Source organism: Neoarius graeffei, chromosome 17, assembly GCF_027579695.1.
Source record: "Neoarius graeffei isolate fNeoGra1 chromosome 17, fNeoGra1.pri, whole genome shotgun sequence".
NCBI lineage: Eukaryota > Metazoa > Chordata > Actinopteri > Siluriformes > Ariidae > Neoarius > Neoarius graeffei.
Genome location: NC_083585.1, coordinates 70505038 through 70520919, shown reverse-complemented (window position 1 = coordinate 70520919; position 15882 = coordinate 70505038). Strand labels below are relative to the sequence as shown.

Genomic DNA, 15882 nt, shown 5'->3' with positions numbered 1-15882 from the left:
GCGAGCCGTGTGCGAGCCGTGTGTGAGCCGTGTGCGAGCTGTGTGTGCGAGCTGTGTGTGCGAGCTGTGTGTGAGCTGTGTGCGCCGTGTGTGCGAGCTGTATGAGAGTTCAAGGCAGGATAAGGTGACCATTCTCTCGCGTCACTACAAGTGCACTCTGTAACGTCTTGTACCTCTGAGGTTTTAATATGAGGAACAGTAGCTGCACTTCATCTACAGAACAATATTAGGACTTTAAAATATCAGATGTTGTATTGTTCTGTTAAACAACATTCACCGTTTGGAAAATGAAGCTACATCAGACTGAAGCAATGAATTCTGGGTAAGTTGTGTAACTGAAGTTCACAGTGAAGTCCTTCATCAAAGGAACATCGATTGAACCCTTAAAGGAAACGTCCTAGAGTGCACTAATCTCAGTGTCAGGGCACTTACAGATGTAGTAGTACTCGTGTCCTGGGCGGAATTCAAAGCCGAGTGAGAACGGCGTAAAGAGCTGGAACTTTTCGGAGAAGCGTAGCGGCCCGTCAACGTTCTGCGGCCTGTTACACTCCCAGCGTTTAAACCCCCTCATGCGATGTTCACAGGTCACGTATCCATCGTGGTTAACCATGAACAGGATGTAGTGCTCCATCCGGCTTGGAGACTGAGGCTGAGGCTCCTCGTAGTACGGACAGTACACGTCCAGGTAGTCGTTGATGTTCACGGCTACGGTGTACTCTCCGTGCCAGAACCTGTAAACAGAATGAGAAATGTGGTCAGTTCCCTCCACATTAATGTGAAACAGGGGCCATATTCTTTTATTCATTTTTAGTAAAGTGTTTCAGACATCCTGCATCATCCACACATCTGCGTATCAACAGCAGGAAAGGAGGAGCAGTGTCGTCTCTGACCGGTGTGATGAAATATGGTTCTTGTTTACATTTCTATTTTAAAGTAAAATAACATGAATATTAGATCCCATCACAAGCTGATCAACTTCCCGTATCACCTCAGACGAGCTCGGAGTGGGTGTTCTGTGTTTAATGCAACATGAGTGTCACATCTGTCATGTTTAAATAATAAAATACACAATTTAATGACTCCGATCAGAAAAACCATCAAACCTGATCCCTGATAAAGGGCTGGAACATATAAAGATTACAGAACATGACGGTGTGGAACATAAGAGGGTGGGACATGACTGGGTCAAATATAGAGGAGGTGGAACATAAAACATGAAGGACATGTATAACACTGAGGAACCAAAGAGGGGGCAATATAACTGATTAGAATTCAAAGGGGACCATCTGAGGAAAAGGAGTAGGGCATGACTGACTGGGGCATGACAGAGTGGGGCATGATGGGGTGGAACATGATGGAGTAGGGCATGATGGAGTGGGGCATGACGGGGTGGAACATAACGGAGTGGGGCATGACGGGGTGGAACATGACAGAGTGGAGCATGATGGAGTGGGGCATGACGGGGTGGAACATAATGGAGTGGGGCATGACGGGGTGGAACATCATGGAGTGGGGAATGACGGGGTGGAACATGATGGAGTGGGGCATGATGGAGTGGGGCATGATGGGGTGGAACATAATGGAGTGGGGCATGATGGGGTGGAACATGATGGAGTGGGGCATGATGGGGTGGAACATGATGGAGTAGGGCATGATGGGGTGGAACATGATGGAGTGGGGCATGATGGGGTGGAACATGATGGAGTAGGGCATGACGGGGTGGAACATGATGGAGTAGGGCATGATGAGGTGGAACATCATGGAGTGGGGCATGACGGGGTGGAACATGATGGAGTGGGGCATGACGGGGTGGAACATGATGGAGTGGGGCATGACAGGGTGGAACATGATGGAGTGGGGCATGACGGGGTGGAACATGAGGGAGTGGGGCATGACGGGGTGGAACATGATGGAGTGGGGCATGACGGGGTGGAACATGAGGGAGTGGGGCATGACGGGGTGGAACATGATGGAGTGGGGCATGACGGGGTGGAACATGAGGGAGTGGGGCATGACGGGGTGGAACATAATGGAGTGGGGCATGATGGGGTGGAACATGATGGAGTGGGGCATGATGGGGTGGAACATCATGGAGTGGGGCATGATGGGGTGGAACATGATGGAGTAGGGCATGATGGGGTGGAACATCATGGAGTGGGGCATGATGGGGTGGAACATGATGGAGTAGGGCATGATGGGTTGGAACATCATGGAGTGGGGCATGACGGGGTGGAACATCATGGAGTGGGGCATGACGGGGTGGAACATCATGGAGTGGGGCATGACGGGGTGGAACATCATGGAGTGGTGCATGATGGGGTGGAACATGACGGAGTGGGGCATGATGGGGTGGAGCATGACAGAGTGGAGCATGATGGAGTGGGGCATGACGGGGTGGAACATGATGGAGTGGGGCATGACGGGGTGGAACATGATGGAGTGGGGCATGACGGGGTGGAACATGATGGAGTGGGGCATGATGGGGTGGAACATAATGGAGTGGGGCATGACGGGGTGGGGCAAGATGGGATGGAACATGACGGAGTGGGGTATGATGGGGTGGAACATGATGGAATGATCAAAGATAAAAAATATAAAAATGAAGAGCACTGTTCAAACCAGATCGTATCCGTGAGGAATAACAGGGCAGACTGCACTGAGATACAGAAATGATGCACACCAGGGGGGTGAGTGGTGCAGCATGACACACAGCACAGTGCAGTGTTTATCCCTCAAGGGGATTAGTTTGTGTAACTGCACAGTCTGGAGTGTTATTCCACTAATACCAACAATTACACCGTTTCATTTATCAACGAACAACACCCAGCACACTCATTACTGCTGGAGCCACGGTTCGAGCCGCGCCGTTATACACAAATAATACACACCTTCTGACCAATCAGATTCAAGCGTTCACCCACACTGGGGTAAAAGGCGGTGTGATATCAGTGTTGTGATAAATTATTGTAGATCAGTACACTTCATCAGGGATCCTGTGCTGTTTTACAAATTATTACCTCGCCCAGGACGGAGTCCAGCAGGGGGCGAGGTATTGTTTTCACTCGGGTTTGCTTGTTCGTTTCTTTGTTTTTTGTAAACAATGTTGCGGGAAAACGGCCGGACCAGTGTTCATGAAGCTTTCAGGATAGATGTGCATTGGTCTAAAATAGAACCTCCAACATTTTGGGGGTCATCTGGCCAAAGTCAAGGTCACAGTGACCCAAAAGGTAAAAAAAAAAAAAAAAGCTCTGAGCTCAGACTGCAGCAGCGCTGCCTCAGAAAGACTCCGCCCACAAACATGCTGATTGGATCACTACCTGCCTCATTTGCATTCACTGGTGTCATTGGATGGTTTCTTGGTTCGTTTGCATATGCAAAGGAAGGGGTTTGGCCACGCCCACTTTTAAACCCCATTGATAAAAACTTGCCTACTCTGTTGATTTATTAATATAAATGATAAATGATAAATAAATGGACTAAAGAAATCGCTTTCAGACGTTTATGTTTATTACAGAGGGAGAGCGCGTTCCGCTGAGCTTCCACTGTCCGTGCTTTCTATTACAGTTTCTGAAATTGAAACCTCCGAACCGAGGCTGACACACACGCTGTCGCAAGGGGGCGACAGAATCAGAACCATGTTTACTGGCCAAGTATGTTCACACACAAGGTCAAAATCAAGGTCAAGGTCACCAAAAAGGTCAAATTCATTTTTTCATGATATCTTCCTTCATATTCATCATAAGTGCTACTGGCGAGGTTTGCTTTGCCTGGAAATACTTTTTTTTTTTAAATTTAATTTAATTTAATTACATCGCCCGTAGTCAGCTGGGATAGGCTCCAGCTCGCCTGCGACCCTGTAGAACAGGATAAAGCGGCTACAGATAATGAGATGAGATGAGAATTTAATTACAATAAGACTGGAAGCAACCAAAGTGGTGTTTTATTATTTTATTAGTTTTCATTTTCAATATGAAGTTTTTATTTAGTTCTTTTTGAGATATAAAAAATATATAAATGCATTTGTTTTTGTTGACACTGATCAGGTTTTTAATGCATCAGTTTGTGAACGAACTGAATTATCGTGATATCTGGTGTACTGTAGAAATAATGCACTTCTGTGACATCGCTGAGCTCTTTTATCTTCTGCGGTAGGACTAGATAGTGCACATGAAGTTCCCTAGACAGGGAGAGGGAATAGAACAAAGCAGCATCATGCTAATGTGAGGAACACTTCAGTTTGTCTGTCTGTCTGTCTGTTTGTCTTTTCACTGCAAAATGAGGACGTTTCATATTTTTGTGAAACCATGACAACAGTGTGTTTAATTTTTGTGTGTAATTGAATGGATGTGTCAGTCATGTGGAGCAGATGAACGTGTTCTTTGTTCTCGCCGCTTTGGAAACGCACAAAACCAACGAGGCTGAAATCATGGATCAGATTTTACTGTGAGTTTTTGGAGAGTCATTTATTCCGCTGTTCTTTTCAGGCTGAGAGTACTCTCTCTCTCTCTCTCTCTCCCCCCCCCCCCCACTCTGCATAATCATGACCCAGATACAGGCGTGTGGAGCGAGAGAGCGAGCTTTTCTCTGCTGCTGTCGCTTTCTCTTCATCTCCTTTTGTGTTTCTGAACACGATGCTGCAGCACAGCTGTGAGATGTGTCGAGAGATAACACGGAAAAAAGAAATAAAAAATCAGGACTCCATTGTGTGTGTGTGTGTGTGTGTGTGTGTTGTGACATTAGAATCATGTCTGTTCTGAATTTGAATAGAAGAAAAAGCCTGAAAGTAAACAGCAATGTGGTGTAAAATAATAAAGGGTTTACCATAAAGGTGAAACAATAAAAACATTTACATAAATTTAAATTTTATAAATCTCTATCTTTTCTTTCATTCTCAATTTCAGATTTTTCTTTCTTTATGTCAGTTTCATTTCTTTCTTTCTTCCTTTCTCAGTTTGCATCACACCCACAAGGCGCTGATTATTTTGCTGTAGCCGCACAGCCCTGTGTTTCATCTCTCGTGAGGAGGCGAGAGGCCTGGCTCAGGCCCGGCTATAGTCACCTTCAGGTGGGTGGAGTTTTGGGGGAGTGGATTATGTGGGTGGAGTTTTGGGGGAGTGGATTATGTGGGTGGAGTTTTGGGGAACTTTCCACACACAGATCTGGCCACTATAACACACAGTACGTCCTCCATGTTTCCTCTGTGTCCTCTCTCTCACACACACACACACACACACACACACACACACACACACACACACACACACACTTTACTCTAATTCTGGATCTGGGACAATAACAGATGATTCGAACAGCATGGACACTGACTCAGAAGACACACAGTTTTCTTTCTTTCTTTTTTCCTGTTTATCTTCTTCATTCCTTCTTTGCATTATCTTTCCATATTTTTTCTTTCTTTATTGGTTTGTTTTCTCTGACAGCGTGGTGTTATTTATACTGTAGATTAAAGACAGTATGGCGCTGGGGGAGGGGTAATATTCTGAGAAAAATCTGATCCCACGGCTTCACGCTGCAGAGTCGGATCGGCGTCATCACACCACCGACGCCGCGGCTGAGCCGAGAGCTACAGGAAACACAGTGTTTCCTCCTCGAGCGCGCAGTATAAAAGAATAAAGTCCTGAGAGATTTTCAACTCCATTTCCCAGAATGCACTGCAGCCGGGAAGCCTGTGACTGGTGTCTCGGAGAATATCTGAGGGTGTTTATTGTCAAATTGTGACTTTTTGACTTGTGAATTTTTCTCACAAATTTATAACTTTTATAATCTCAGAGAATATCAGAGGGTTTTTTCTTGTAGATTTACGACTTTAGTCTAAAAAATTCTTAGTTTTTTTTTTGCCTGAGAATTTTACCCCACGTCAGCTCAGGTGTTTTTATTTTTCCCTTCTTCAACTGACTGTTTCTTTTCTTATTTATCTTCTTTCTTTATTGTTTCTCCTTCTGTGACTGTTTATTTTTCTTTCTTTTGACTTGTTCTCTTCTTTCTTTCTTTCTTTCTTTCTTTCTTTCTTTCTTTCTTTCTTTCTTTCTGTGTTTCTCTTCTCCCTCAGACGTATCTGTGTGTAACTCCACACAGCTCGACTGCACCAGTGAGACGCCGAGAGACGATTAAACGCCACACACCAGCGCTACAGACGGACAGGTTGGACATCACATCACTTTTCCTTTATCAGTTTCTCTCCATCATTTTCTCCTTTATTCTCTCTTTCTGTCTCTCCATCTCTCAACTTTCCTTTGATTCATGTTTAATTTTCTTTCTTCCTCTTCCTAATTCACCTGTCTGTCTGTCTGTCTGTCTGTCTGTCTGTCTCTCCTGCTGCACAGTGTGTTGTTCTGATAATCTGATATTCACTCATTTCCTAAACTGTCGTATTAAACGTTCCATTTGAGACGAGGTTCCCTACGTAGGGAGCGTTTACAGGCACTAACATCATTAGTGTTAGCTTAATGAGCTGATTAGCAGTCTGCTGTCCTGATGGAGCTCGTCTCCTCCCAGCATGCACTGGGGCTCGTTACTGCGCTGCTCACACTGGGACTGAATCACATCTTCCTCCGGCTGAACAAATGCTAAATCACACGAGCGTGGGAATCCCTGCGGCAGCGCTAATCGCTTTACACGTGAAATTACCGCCTTTGTGTGTGTGTGTGTGTGTGTGTGTGTGTGTTCTAAATCCAGAAACTTGCTCTCCTTCAGGAATCTCGTTCTTTGGGAAACAGGAGCTGTACAGGAGTGCGTTATAATTTCAGAAAAAACAAAAAACAGATGTACTGTGAAAGAGTCGTGTTTAATATTTTTACTATAAATGATTCAGCGCCGTGTGTGAGAGAGAGTTTGTTTGCAAACCTCAAGATTATAGAATTAACAATATCAAATGTTTATTCATTTTATTTGGTTTTATACAAACAGTAAATACAGAGCCATGCAAATATTGTAATCAGGATTTTGAACTCGCTTTAATTAAGTAAATAATAATTACTCTGTGTGTGTGTGTGTGTGTGTGTGTGGTGCTGTTGGTGAAAATCATCAGTGACGGTATTATGGTGTGATGAAGTGAACTTAGCCCATGTTTACATTAGACCGTATCAGGGATCATCAGATTAACGTTTTTAAAACGATTCGCGTGCAGACAGCAACACCAATACACGGATACGCTCGGCTCCGCAGGCATCCTGCGCTCCAAATCACTCCGCCCTGAACAGCGAGTGCCCTCTGGAGGGTGCGCACTCCGGCCCTGCGCAGCTCACACAGCGCGCGAGTGAAGCGCACGAGCAGTGATTCGGGACTGAGCCGCTGTGTGTGTGATCTCGGTGCATGTCGGGCATGCGCGTCACTTACCACTCGCAAGTGGAAGGATGGCAAGCCTAAAGACAATCATAACTACACAATGGGCAGTATTTGCATCAGTATTTGCAGTATTTTCATACTTTTATACTCTTTAATGAAAGGTGATACAAGGCGGAAGTCCGCGCCGTTTTTCAGCAGTCGCGTCACATGACCAACGCCAGCGAATCAGGAAGGTGGATGTCACAGTGACGTTGCCCAATGACGACGCCAGCTAGAGCTCAGCACAGCGTATCCGCGTATTCTCAATGTTTACACAGCACTGGAGCTGACACGATCTGGATTGAATACGTGGACGCTGGCGGATTCCCGTTTCCCGGCGTTTTAATGTAAACGGACAGTGCATCCGCGAAGAAAACGAGACTGATACGGTCTAATGTAAACTTGGCCTTACTGTTCCCACCCTGAGGCTGATTATTTTCCTCTAAGAGCACGACCCGAGTGTGTTATTCCTCTCGCACCACAGCACTTTCCCACTGATTACACTTTCTACTGATCAAAGAACGACACTTTTTTTAATCCATTTATAGTTACATTGAACGTCTATAAAACGAGTGAGTTCCTGTTGTCACTGATGTTACAGCCGCAGTAAACAGTCGTTGCCTCACCAGGGTCTCTTTATCCTCTCTGACACTGGAGACTCCTTCTGTAACTGTTAAATAAATGTCTTGTTTTATTTCTCTTGAACGGTTACTGAAATGTTCTGACTGCAGAGGTGAATTCTGGGTAAAATGTTCTGTTGCTGTTGGAGTTTCGAGATGTTGTGCTGCTGCACACACACACACACACACACACACACCGTGTATCCTATGTGTAAATGTTTTGCCAAGATAAAAAGCATCCTGCGTTTTACAGTTCCGGGGGTTGTCAAAGCAAGTGAACAATCACCACACAACCACCGTGGGGCGTGTCTGAGCTACTTTTAACTAAAACAAGTTGGTGTGGGCGAACATGGCGGACTCAGCTCTCCCTCCAGCGGAAAAGGAAAGGAAAGCTGCGTAGTGAGTGCAACTGCGAGATAGAGTACGGTTAGATGACAGAATTTTTCTGTACAGAGAACTAAATCATTCTAGCTAGCGCTTAGCGATCTTAGCATTAGAACCCATGGGCTCGGCTCCACGGGAGCGAGGATGGAGTTACACACCTAATGTTTTGATCTTACAGAGAAAGAAATGAGAACACAAAAGCAGGAACAAAGAAAAGATATAAATATTCATCTTTTTGTTTCACAAATGTCAACCACAAATTTCATCCCTGTGACTCAAAACTCTCCGAGGGTCGATGCAGTCCCGATGTTCTCTTGGTGGCGTCGCCATCTTGGTGTGACACAATTCCATAGTTATGCTAATCAGTTAAAGCTCCTCCCTCGCGTTCAGCTGTTTCCTGTTTCCGTCGGGCCGTACTGTTTACCTCAAGAGGGACGAAAACGACCCCAAAACAGAGCAAAGCGACCCTCAGGACATCAAAAGGATCACATCCCATTCGTCCACATGATATTGTTCTTGTGGGACAGAGAGAAACACCGCGCACCAAAAAAACCATTTAAAATTTCAGTTGACTGCAGTCGTCAGGTCGTTCCAGCTCGCGGGGACTCGTCCGTGTGACTCTTCTGACGGTCAGATGTGAAAGACGAGTCGTTATTAAACTGCGTCTCTGGGGATCGTTTTTAAAAAGAGAGGTTTTTAGCATTGCGAGTGTTTGATGTTGGGGCGGTGAGCTCGGGGGAAAAGCAGCTAGAGAGGTGAGTAAAGAACAAAAGCCACGCTGATGACTTTCATCTGCAGTTTAATGAAGGTCACAGAGGAGCTTCAGTGAAACACCACACACTCGGTGAGGATCTGGAGCGCTGCAGGTGACTTTCACACTCCTGTTTAAATAACACACCTCCATCCCACTCTCCTGGGTTTAACACTCACTCACGCACGCACTGCCCCTCCGCCACTTCCTCTTTAAAGCATTACCTCGCCCACTTCCCCTCGGCAACACCCCCTCGGCCACACCCCCTCGGCCACTTCCCATCAGTTTCATCCTCACAGTCATCTTCAAGAACACTTTATTTTGAAAAATTATGTCTTTCTTTTTTAGTATTTTTGTTTTCACGTTTCCTTTTTTCACTCCCTTCCTCTGTCCTTTCGATTCACTGATTTGTTGATTTCAGTTTCTGTTTTTATATTTTATTTCTCTTCTGTTTGAGTTTTTATTTTTTCCACTTTACTCATGCAGTTCTTTCTCAACATTTTCTTTGTTTCTTTTGTTCTTTTGTTTTTCTTGTTTTCTCTTTTTTCATTTTCTTTGTTTTCCATTATATTCATTCATTACCCTCGGGAACAATTTGAAAACAGTTTTCTGTTGAGTTAGATTTTTATGCTGATTAAAACTAAAATTGGCGTGCTGATTCCAAAATTGCAGTCAGTTTTTTTTCTAGCACGTCAAGTTTTTTCTCCACAGCTTACCCTCCAGATAAGCAAAACTCCACTGATTAGCTGTAGTCAGACTATGTGAAGGTTATGGAAGAAGGTTATCAGGGTAGATGGGGTGGACACATGATGGCTGACTATTGTTGGAGCATCAAATGCAATAGTCCTCAAGTTGAACACTCCAGAAAGAGCTATAAACTTAAATTTTTACCTGAACTACTTGCACACAATTATAATTACAGTAGCCATATCCTTTGTAAAAACATAAGTGTTAAATAAACATCGTAGTCATGCCTGTTTCTTTCATATTTCATTGTATATCAATATTTGTAAATTTTTATAAAACAAGCACATATCTGTTAAGTACAGTATTTTTCATATTTTTTAAGAAAACAGGGATCCTATAGTTCAAAAACTTGACGTGACAAAGAAAAACTGAGATCAGTTTTGGATTCCGCACCCAAAAATTAGTTAAAAACAGCTGTCAGACCAAACTCAACAAAAACTGTGTTCCTCAGGGTTATCTTTCTTTTTCTGATGTATTTATTTTGTTTCTCTTCCATCTCAGTCATTCAAATTAATGTGTTCGTGTGTCGGACAGTGCGGTAGTGTACACTGGTGTGTATGAGCGTGCGGTGGTGTGTATGAGAGTGGGGTGGTGTGTATGAGAGTGGGGTGGTGTGTATGAGAGTGGGGTGGTGTGTATGAGAGTGGGGTGGTGTGTATGAGAGTGCGGTGGTGTGTATGAGAGTGGGGTGGTGTGTATGAGAGTGGGGTGGTGTGTATGAGAGTGGGGTGGTGTGTATGAGAGTGCGGTGGTGTGTATGAGAGTGGGGTGGTGTGTATGAGTGTGCGGTGGTGTGTATGAGTGTGCGGTGGTGTGTATGAGTGTGCGGTGGTGTGTATGAGAGTGCGGTGGTGTGTATGAGAGTGCGGTGGTGTGTATGAGAGTGCGGTGGTGTGTATGAGAGTGGGGTGGTGTGTATGAGAGTGGGGTGGTGTGTATGAGAGTGGGGTGGTGTGTATGAGAGTGCGGTGGTGTGTATGAGAGTGGGGTGGTGTGTATGAGAGTGGGGTGGTGTGTATGAGAGTGGGGTGGTGTGTATGAGAGTGGGGTGGTGTGTATGAGAGTGCGGTGGTGTGTATGAGAGTGCGGTGGTGTGTATGAGAGTGGGGTGGTGTGTATGAGAGTGGGGTGGTGTGTATGAGAGTGGGGTGGTGTGTATGAGAGTGGGGTGGTGTGTATGAGAGTGCGGTGGTGTGTATGAGAGTGGGGTGGTGTGTATGAGAGTGGGGTGGTGTGTATGAGAGTGCGGTGGTGTGTATGAGAGTGCGGTGGTGTGTATGAGAGTGGGGTGGTGTGTATGAGAGTGCGGTGGTGTGTATGAGAGTGGGGTGGTGTGTATGAGAGTGGGGTGGTGTGTATGAGAGTGGGGTGGTGTGTATGAGAGTGGGGTGGTGTGTATGAGTGTGCGGTGGCGTGTATGAGAGTGCGGTGGCGTGTATGAGAGTGGGGTGGCGTGTATGAGAGTGGGGTGGCGTGTATGAGAGTGGGGTGGTGTGTATGAGCGTGCGGTGGTGTGTATGAGAGTGGGGTGGTGTGTATGAGAGTGCGGTGGTGTGTATGAGAGTGGGGTGGTGTGTATGAGAGTGGGGTGGTGTGTATGAGAGTGGGGTGGTGTGTATGAGAGTGGGGTGGTGTGTATGAGAGTGCGGTGGTGTGTATGAGAGTGGGGTGGTGTGTATGAGAGTGGGGTGGTGTGTATGAGAGTGGGGTGGTGTGTATGAGAGTGCGGTGGTGTGTATGAGAGTGGGGTGGTGTGTATGAGTGTGCGGTGGTGTGTATGAGTGTGCGGTGGTGTGTATGAGTGTGCGGTGGTGTGTATGAGTGTGCGGTGGTGTGTATGAGAGTGCGGTGGTGTGTATGAGAGTGCGGTGGTGTGTATGAGAGTGCGGTGGTGTGTATGAGAGTGGGGTGGTGTGTATGAGAGTGGGGTGGTGTGTATGAGAGTGGGGTGGTGTGTATGAGAGTGCGGTGGTGTGTATGAGAGTGGGGTGGTGTGTATGAGAGTGGGGTGGTGTGTATGAGAGTGGGGTGGTGTGTATGAGAGTGGGGTGGTGTGTATGAGAGTGCGGTGGTGTGTATGAGAGTGCGGTGGTGTGTATGAGAGTGGGGTGGTGTGTATGAGAGTGGGGTGGTGTGTATGAGAGTGGGGTGGTGTGTATGAGAGTGGGGTGGTGTGTATGAGAGTGCGGTGGTGTGTATGAGAGTGCGGTGGTGTGTATGAGAGTGGGGTGGTGTGTATGAGAGTGGGGTGGTGTGTATGAGAGTGGGGTGGTGTGTATGAGAGTGGGGTGGTGTGTATGAGAGTGCGGTGGTGTGTATGAGAGTGGGGTGGTGTGTATGAGAGTGGGGTGGTGTGTATGAGAGTGCGGTGGTGTGTATGAGAGTGCGGTGGTGTGTATGAGAGTGGGGTGGTGTGTATGAGAGTGCGGTGGTGTGTATGAGAGTGGGGTGGTGTGTATGAGAGTGGGGTGGTGTGTATGAGAGTGGGGTGGTGTGTATGAGAGTGGGGTGGTGTGTATGAGTGTGCGGTGGCGTGTATGAGAGTGCGGTGGCGTGTATGAGAGTGGGGTGGCGTGTATGAGAGTGGGGTGGCGTGTATGAGAGTGGGGTGGTGTGTATGAGCGTGCGGTGGTGTGTATGAGAGTGGGGTGGTGTGTATGAGAGTGCGGTGGTGTGTATGAGAGTGGGGTGGTGTGTATGAGAGTGCGGTGGTGTGTATGAGAGTGGGGTGGGGTGTATGAGAGTGGGGTGGGGTGTATGAGTGTGCGGTGGTGTGTATGAGAGTGCGGTGGAGTGTATGAGAGTGCGGTGGCGTGTATGAGAGTGGGGTGGCGTGTATGAGAGTGGGGTGGCGTGTATGAGAGTGCGGTGGCGTGTATGAGAGTGCGGTGGCGTGTATGAGAGTGGGGTGGCGTGTATGAGAGTGGGGTGGCGTGTATGAGAGTGGGGTGGCGTGTATGAGAGTGGGGTGGCGTGTATGAGAGTGGGGTGGCGTGTATGAGTGTGTGGTGGCGTGTATGAGAGTGGGGTGGTGTGTATGAGAGTGGGGTGGTGTGTATGAGAGTGGGGTGGTGTGTATGAGTGTGCGGTGGTGTGTATGAGTGTGTGGTGGTGTGTATGAGAGTGGGGTGGTGTGTATGAGAGTGGGGTGGTGTGTATGAGAGTGCGGTGGTGTGTATGAGAGTGGGGTGGTGTGTATGAGAGTGCGGTGGTGTGTATGAGAGTGGGGTGGTGTGTATGAGAGTGGGGTGGTGTGTATGAGAGTGGGGTGGTGTGTATGAGAGTGGGGTGGTGTGTATGAGAGTGGGGTGGTGTGTATGAGAGTGGGGTGGTGTGTATGAGAGTGCGGTGGTGTGTATGAGAGTGCGGTGGTGTGTATGAGAGTGGGGTGGTGTGTATGAGAGTGCGGTGGTGTGTATGAGAGTGCGGTGGTGTGTATGAGAGTGCGGTGGTGTGTATGAGTGTGCGGTGGTGTGTATGAGAGTGGGGTGGTGTGTATGAGAGTGCGGTGGTGTGTATGAGAGTGGGGTGGTGTGTATGAGAGTGGGGTGGTGTGTATGAGAGTGGGGTGGTGTGTATGAGAGTGGGGTGGTGTGTATGAGAGTGCGGTGGTGTGTATGAGTGTGCGGTGGTGTGTATGAGTGTGCGGTGGTGTGTATGAGAGTGCGGTGGTGTGTATGAGTGTGCGGTGGTGTGTATGAGAGTGGGGTGGTGTGTATGAGAGTGGGGTGGTGTGTATGAGAGTGGGGTGGTGTGTATGAGAGTGGGGTGGTGTGTATGAGAGTGGGGTGGTGTGTATGAGTGTGCGGTGGTGTGTATGAGAGTGCGGTGGTGTGTATGAGTGTGCGGTGGTGTGTATGAGAGTGGGGTGGTGTGTATGAGAGTGCGGTGGTGTGTATGAGAGTGGGGTGGTGTGTATGAGAGTGGGGTGGTGTGTATGAGAGTGGGGTGGTGTGTATGAGAGTGGGGTGGTGTGTATGAGAGTGGGGTGGTGTGTATGAGAGTGGGGTGGTGTGTATGAGAGTGGGGTGGTGTGTATGAGTGTGCGGTGGCGTGTATGAGAGTGCGGTGGCGTGTATGAGAGTGGGGTGGCGTGTATGAGAGTGGGGTGGTGTGTATGAGAGTGGGGTGGTGTGTATGAGCGTGCGGTGGTGTGTATGAGAGTGGGGTGGTGTGTATGAGAGTGCGGTGGTGTGTATGAGAGTGGGGTGGTGTGTATGAGAGTGCGGTGGTGTGTATGAGAGTGGGGTGGGGTGTATGAGAGTGGGGTGGGGTGTATGAGTGTGCGGTGGTGTGTATGAGAGTGCGGTGGAGTGTATGAGAGTGCGGTGGCGTGTATGAGAGTGGGGTGGCGTGTATGAGAGTGGGGTGGCGTGTATGAGAGTGCGGTGGCGTGTATGAGAGTGCGGTGGCGTGTATGAGAGTGGGGTGGCGTGTATGAGAGTGGGGTGGCGTGTATGAGAGTGGGGTGGCGTGTATGAGAGTGGGGTGGCGTGTATGAGAGTGGGGTGGCGTGTATGAGTGTGTGGTGGTGTGTATGAGAGTGGGGTGGTGTGTATGAGAGTGGGGTGGTGTGTATGAGAGTGGGGTGGTGTGTATGAGTGTGCGGTGGTGTGTATGAGTGTGCGGTGGTGTGTATGAGAGTGGGGTGGTGTGTATGAGAGTGGGGTGGTGTGTATGAGAGTGCGGTGGTGTGTATGAGAGTGGGGTGGTGTGTATGAGAGTGCGGTGGTGTGTATGAGAGTGGGGTGGTGTGTATGAGAGTGGGGTGGTGTGTATGAGAGTGGGGTGGTGTGTATGAGAGTGGGGTGGTGTGTATGAGAGTGGGGTGGTGTGTATGAGAGTGGGGTGGTGTGTATGAGAGTGCGGTGGTGTGTATGAGAGTGCGGTGGTGTGTATGAGAGTGGGGTGGTGTGTATGAGAGTGCGGTGGTGTGTATGAGAGTGCGGTGGTGTGTATGAGAGTGCGGTGGTGTGTATGAGTGTGCGGTGGTGTGTATGAGAGTGGGGTGGTGTGTATGAGAGTGCGGTGGTGTGTATGAGAGTGGGGTGGTGTGTATGAGAGTGGGGTGGTGTGTATGAGAGTGGGGTGGTGTGTATGAGAGTGCGGTGGTGTGTATGAGTGTGCGGTGGTGTGTATGAGTGTGCGGTGGTGTGTATGAGAGTGCGGTGGTGTGTATGAGTGTGCGGTGGTGTGTATGAGAGTGGGGTGGTGTGTATGAGAGTGGGGTGGTGTGTATGAGAGTGGGGTGGTGTGTATGAGAGTGGGGTGGTGTGTATGAGAGTGGGGTGGTGTGTATGAGTGTGCGGTGGTGTGTATGAGAGTGCGGTGGTGTGTATGAGTGTGCGGTGGTGTGTATGAGAGTGGGGTGGTGTGTATGAGAGTGCGGTGGTGTGTATGAGAGTGGGGTGGTGTGTATGAGAGTGGGGTGGTGTGTATGAGAGTGGGGTGGTGTGTATGAGAGTGGGGTGGTGTGTATGAGAGTGGGGTGGTGTGTATGAGAGTGGGGTGGTGTGTATGAGAGTGGGGTGGTGTGTATGAGAGTGGGGTGGTGTGTATGAGAGTGGGGTGGTGTGTATGAGAGTGGGGTGGTGTGTATGAGAGTGCGGTGGTGTGTATGAGAGTGCGGTGGTGTGTATGAGAGTGGGGTGGTGTGTATGAGTGTGCGGTGGTGTGTATGAGTGTGGGGTGGTGTGTATGAGAGTGGGGTGGTATGTATGAGTGTGCGGTGGTGTGTATGAGAGTGCGGTGGTGTGTATGAGTGTGCGGTGGTGTGTATGAGTGTGCGGTGGTGTGTATGAGAGTGGGGTGGTGTGTATGAGAGTGCGGTGGTGTGTATGAGAGTGGGGTGGTGTGTATGAGAGTGGGGTGGTGTGTATGAGAGTGCGGTGGTGTGTATGAGTGTGTGGTGGTGTGTATGAGAGTGGGGTGGTGTGTATGAGTGTGCGGTGGTGTGTATGAGTGTGCGGTGGTGTGTATGAGTGTGCGGTGGTGTGTATGAGAGTGCGGTGGTGTGTATGAGTGTGCGGTGGTGTGTAT

General features: G+C 48.3%; 2 protein-coding genes across 2 annotated transcripts in view; both read right to left on the bottom strand.

Annotated features, from left to right (window-relative positions):
• efna2a (ephrin-A2a) overlaps positions 1–15882 on the bottom strand; it is a 179415-nt gene that overhangs the window by 30597 nt on the left and 132936 nt on the right. Inside the window, exon 2 of the mRNA XM_060897969.1 lies at positions 433–731. Within this exon, the coding sequence (XP_060753952.1) occupies positions 433–731 (299 nt within the window). The remainder of the gene's footprint in view (positions 1–432; positions 732–15882) is intronic.
• Positions 1–15882, bottom strand: part of rps8a (ribosomal protein S8a) — a 403017-nt gene that overhangs the window by 266410 nt on the left and 120725 nt on the right. The window lies entirely within an intron of this gene.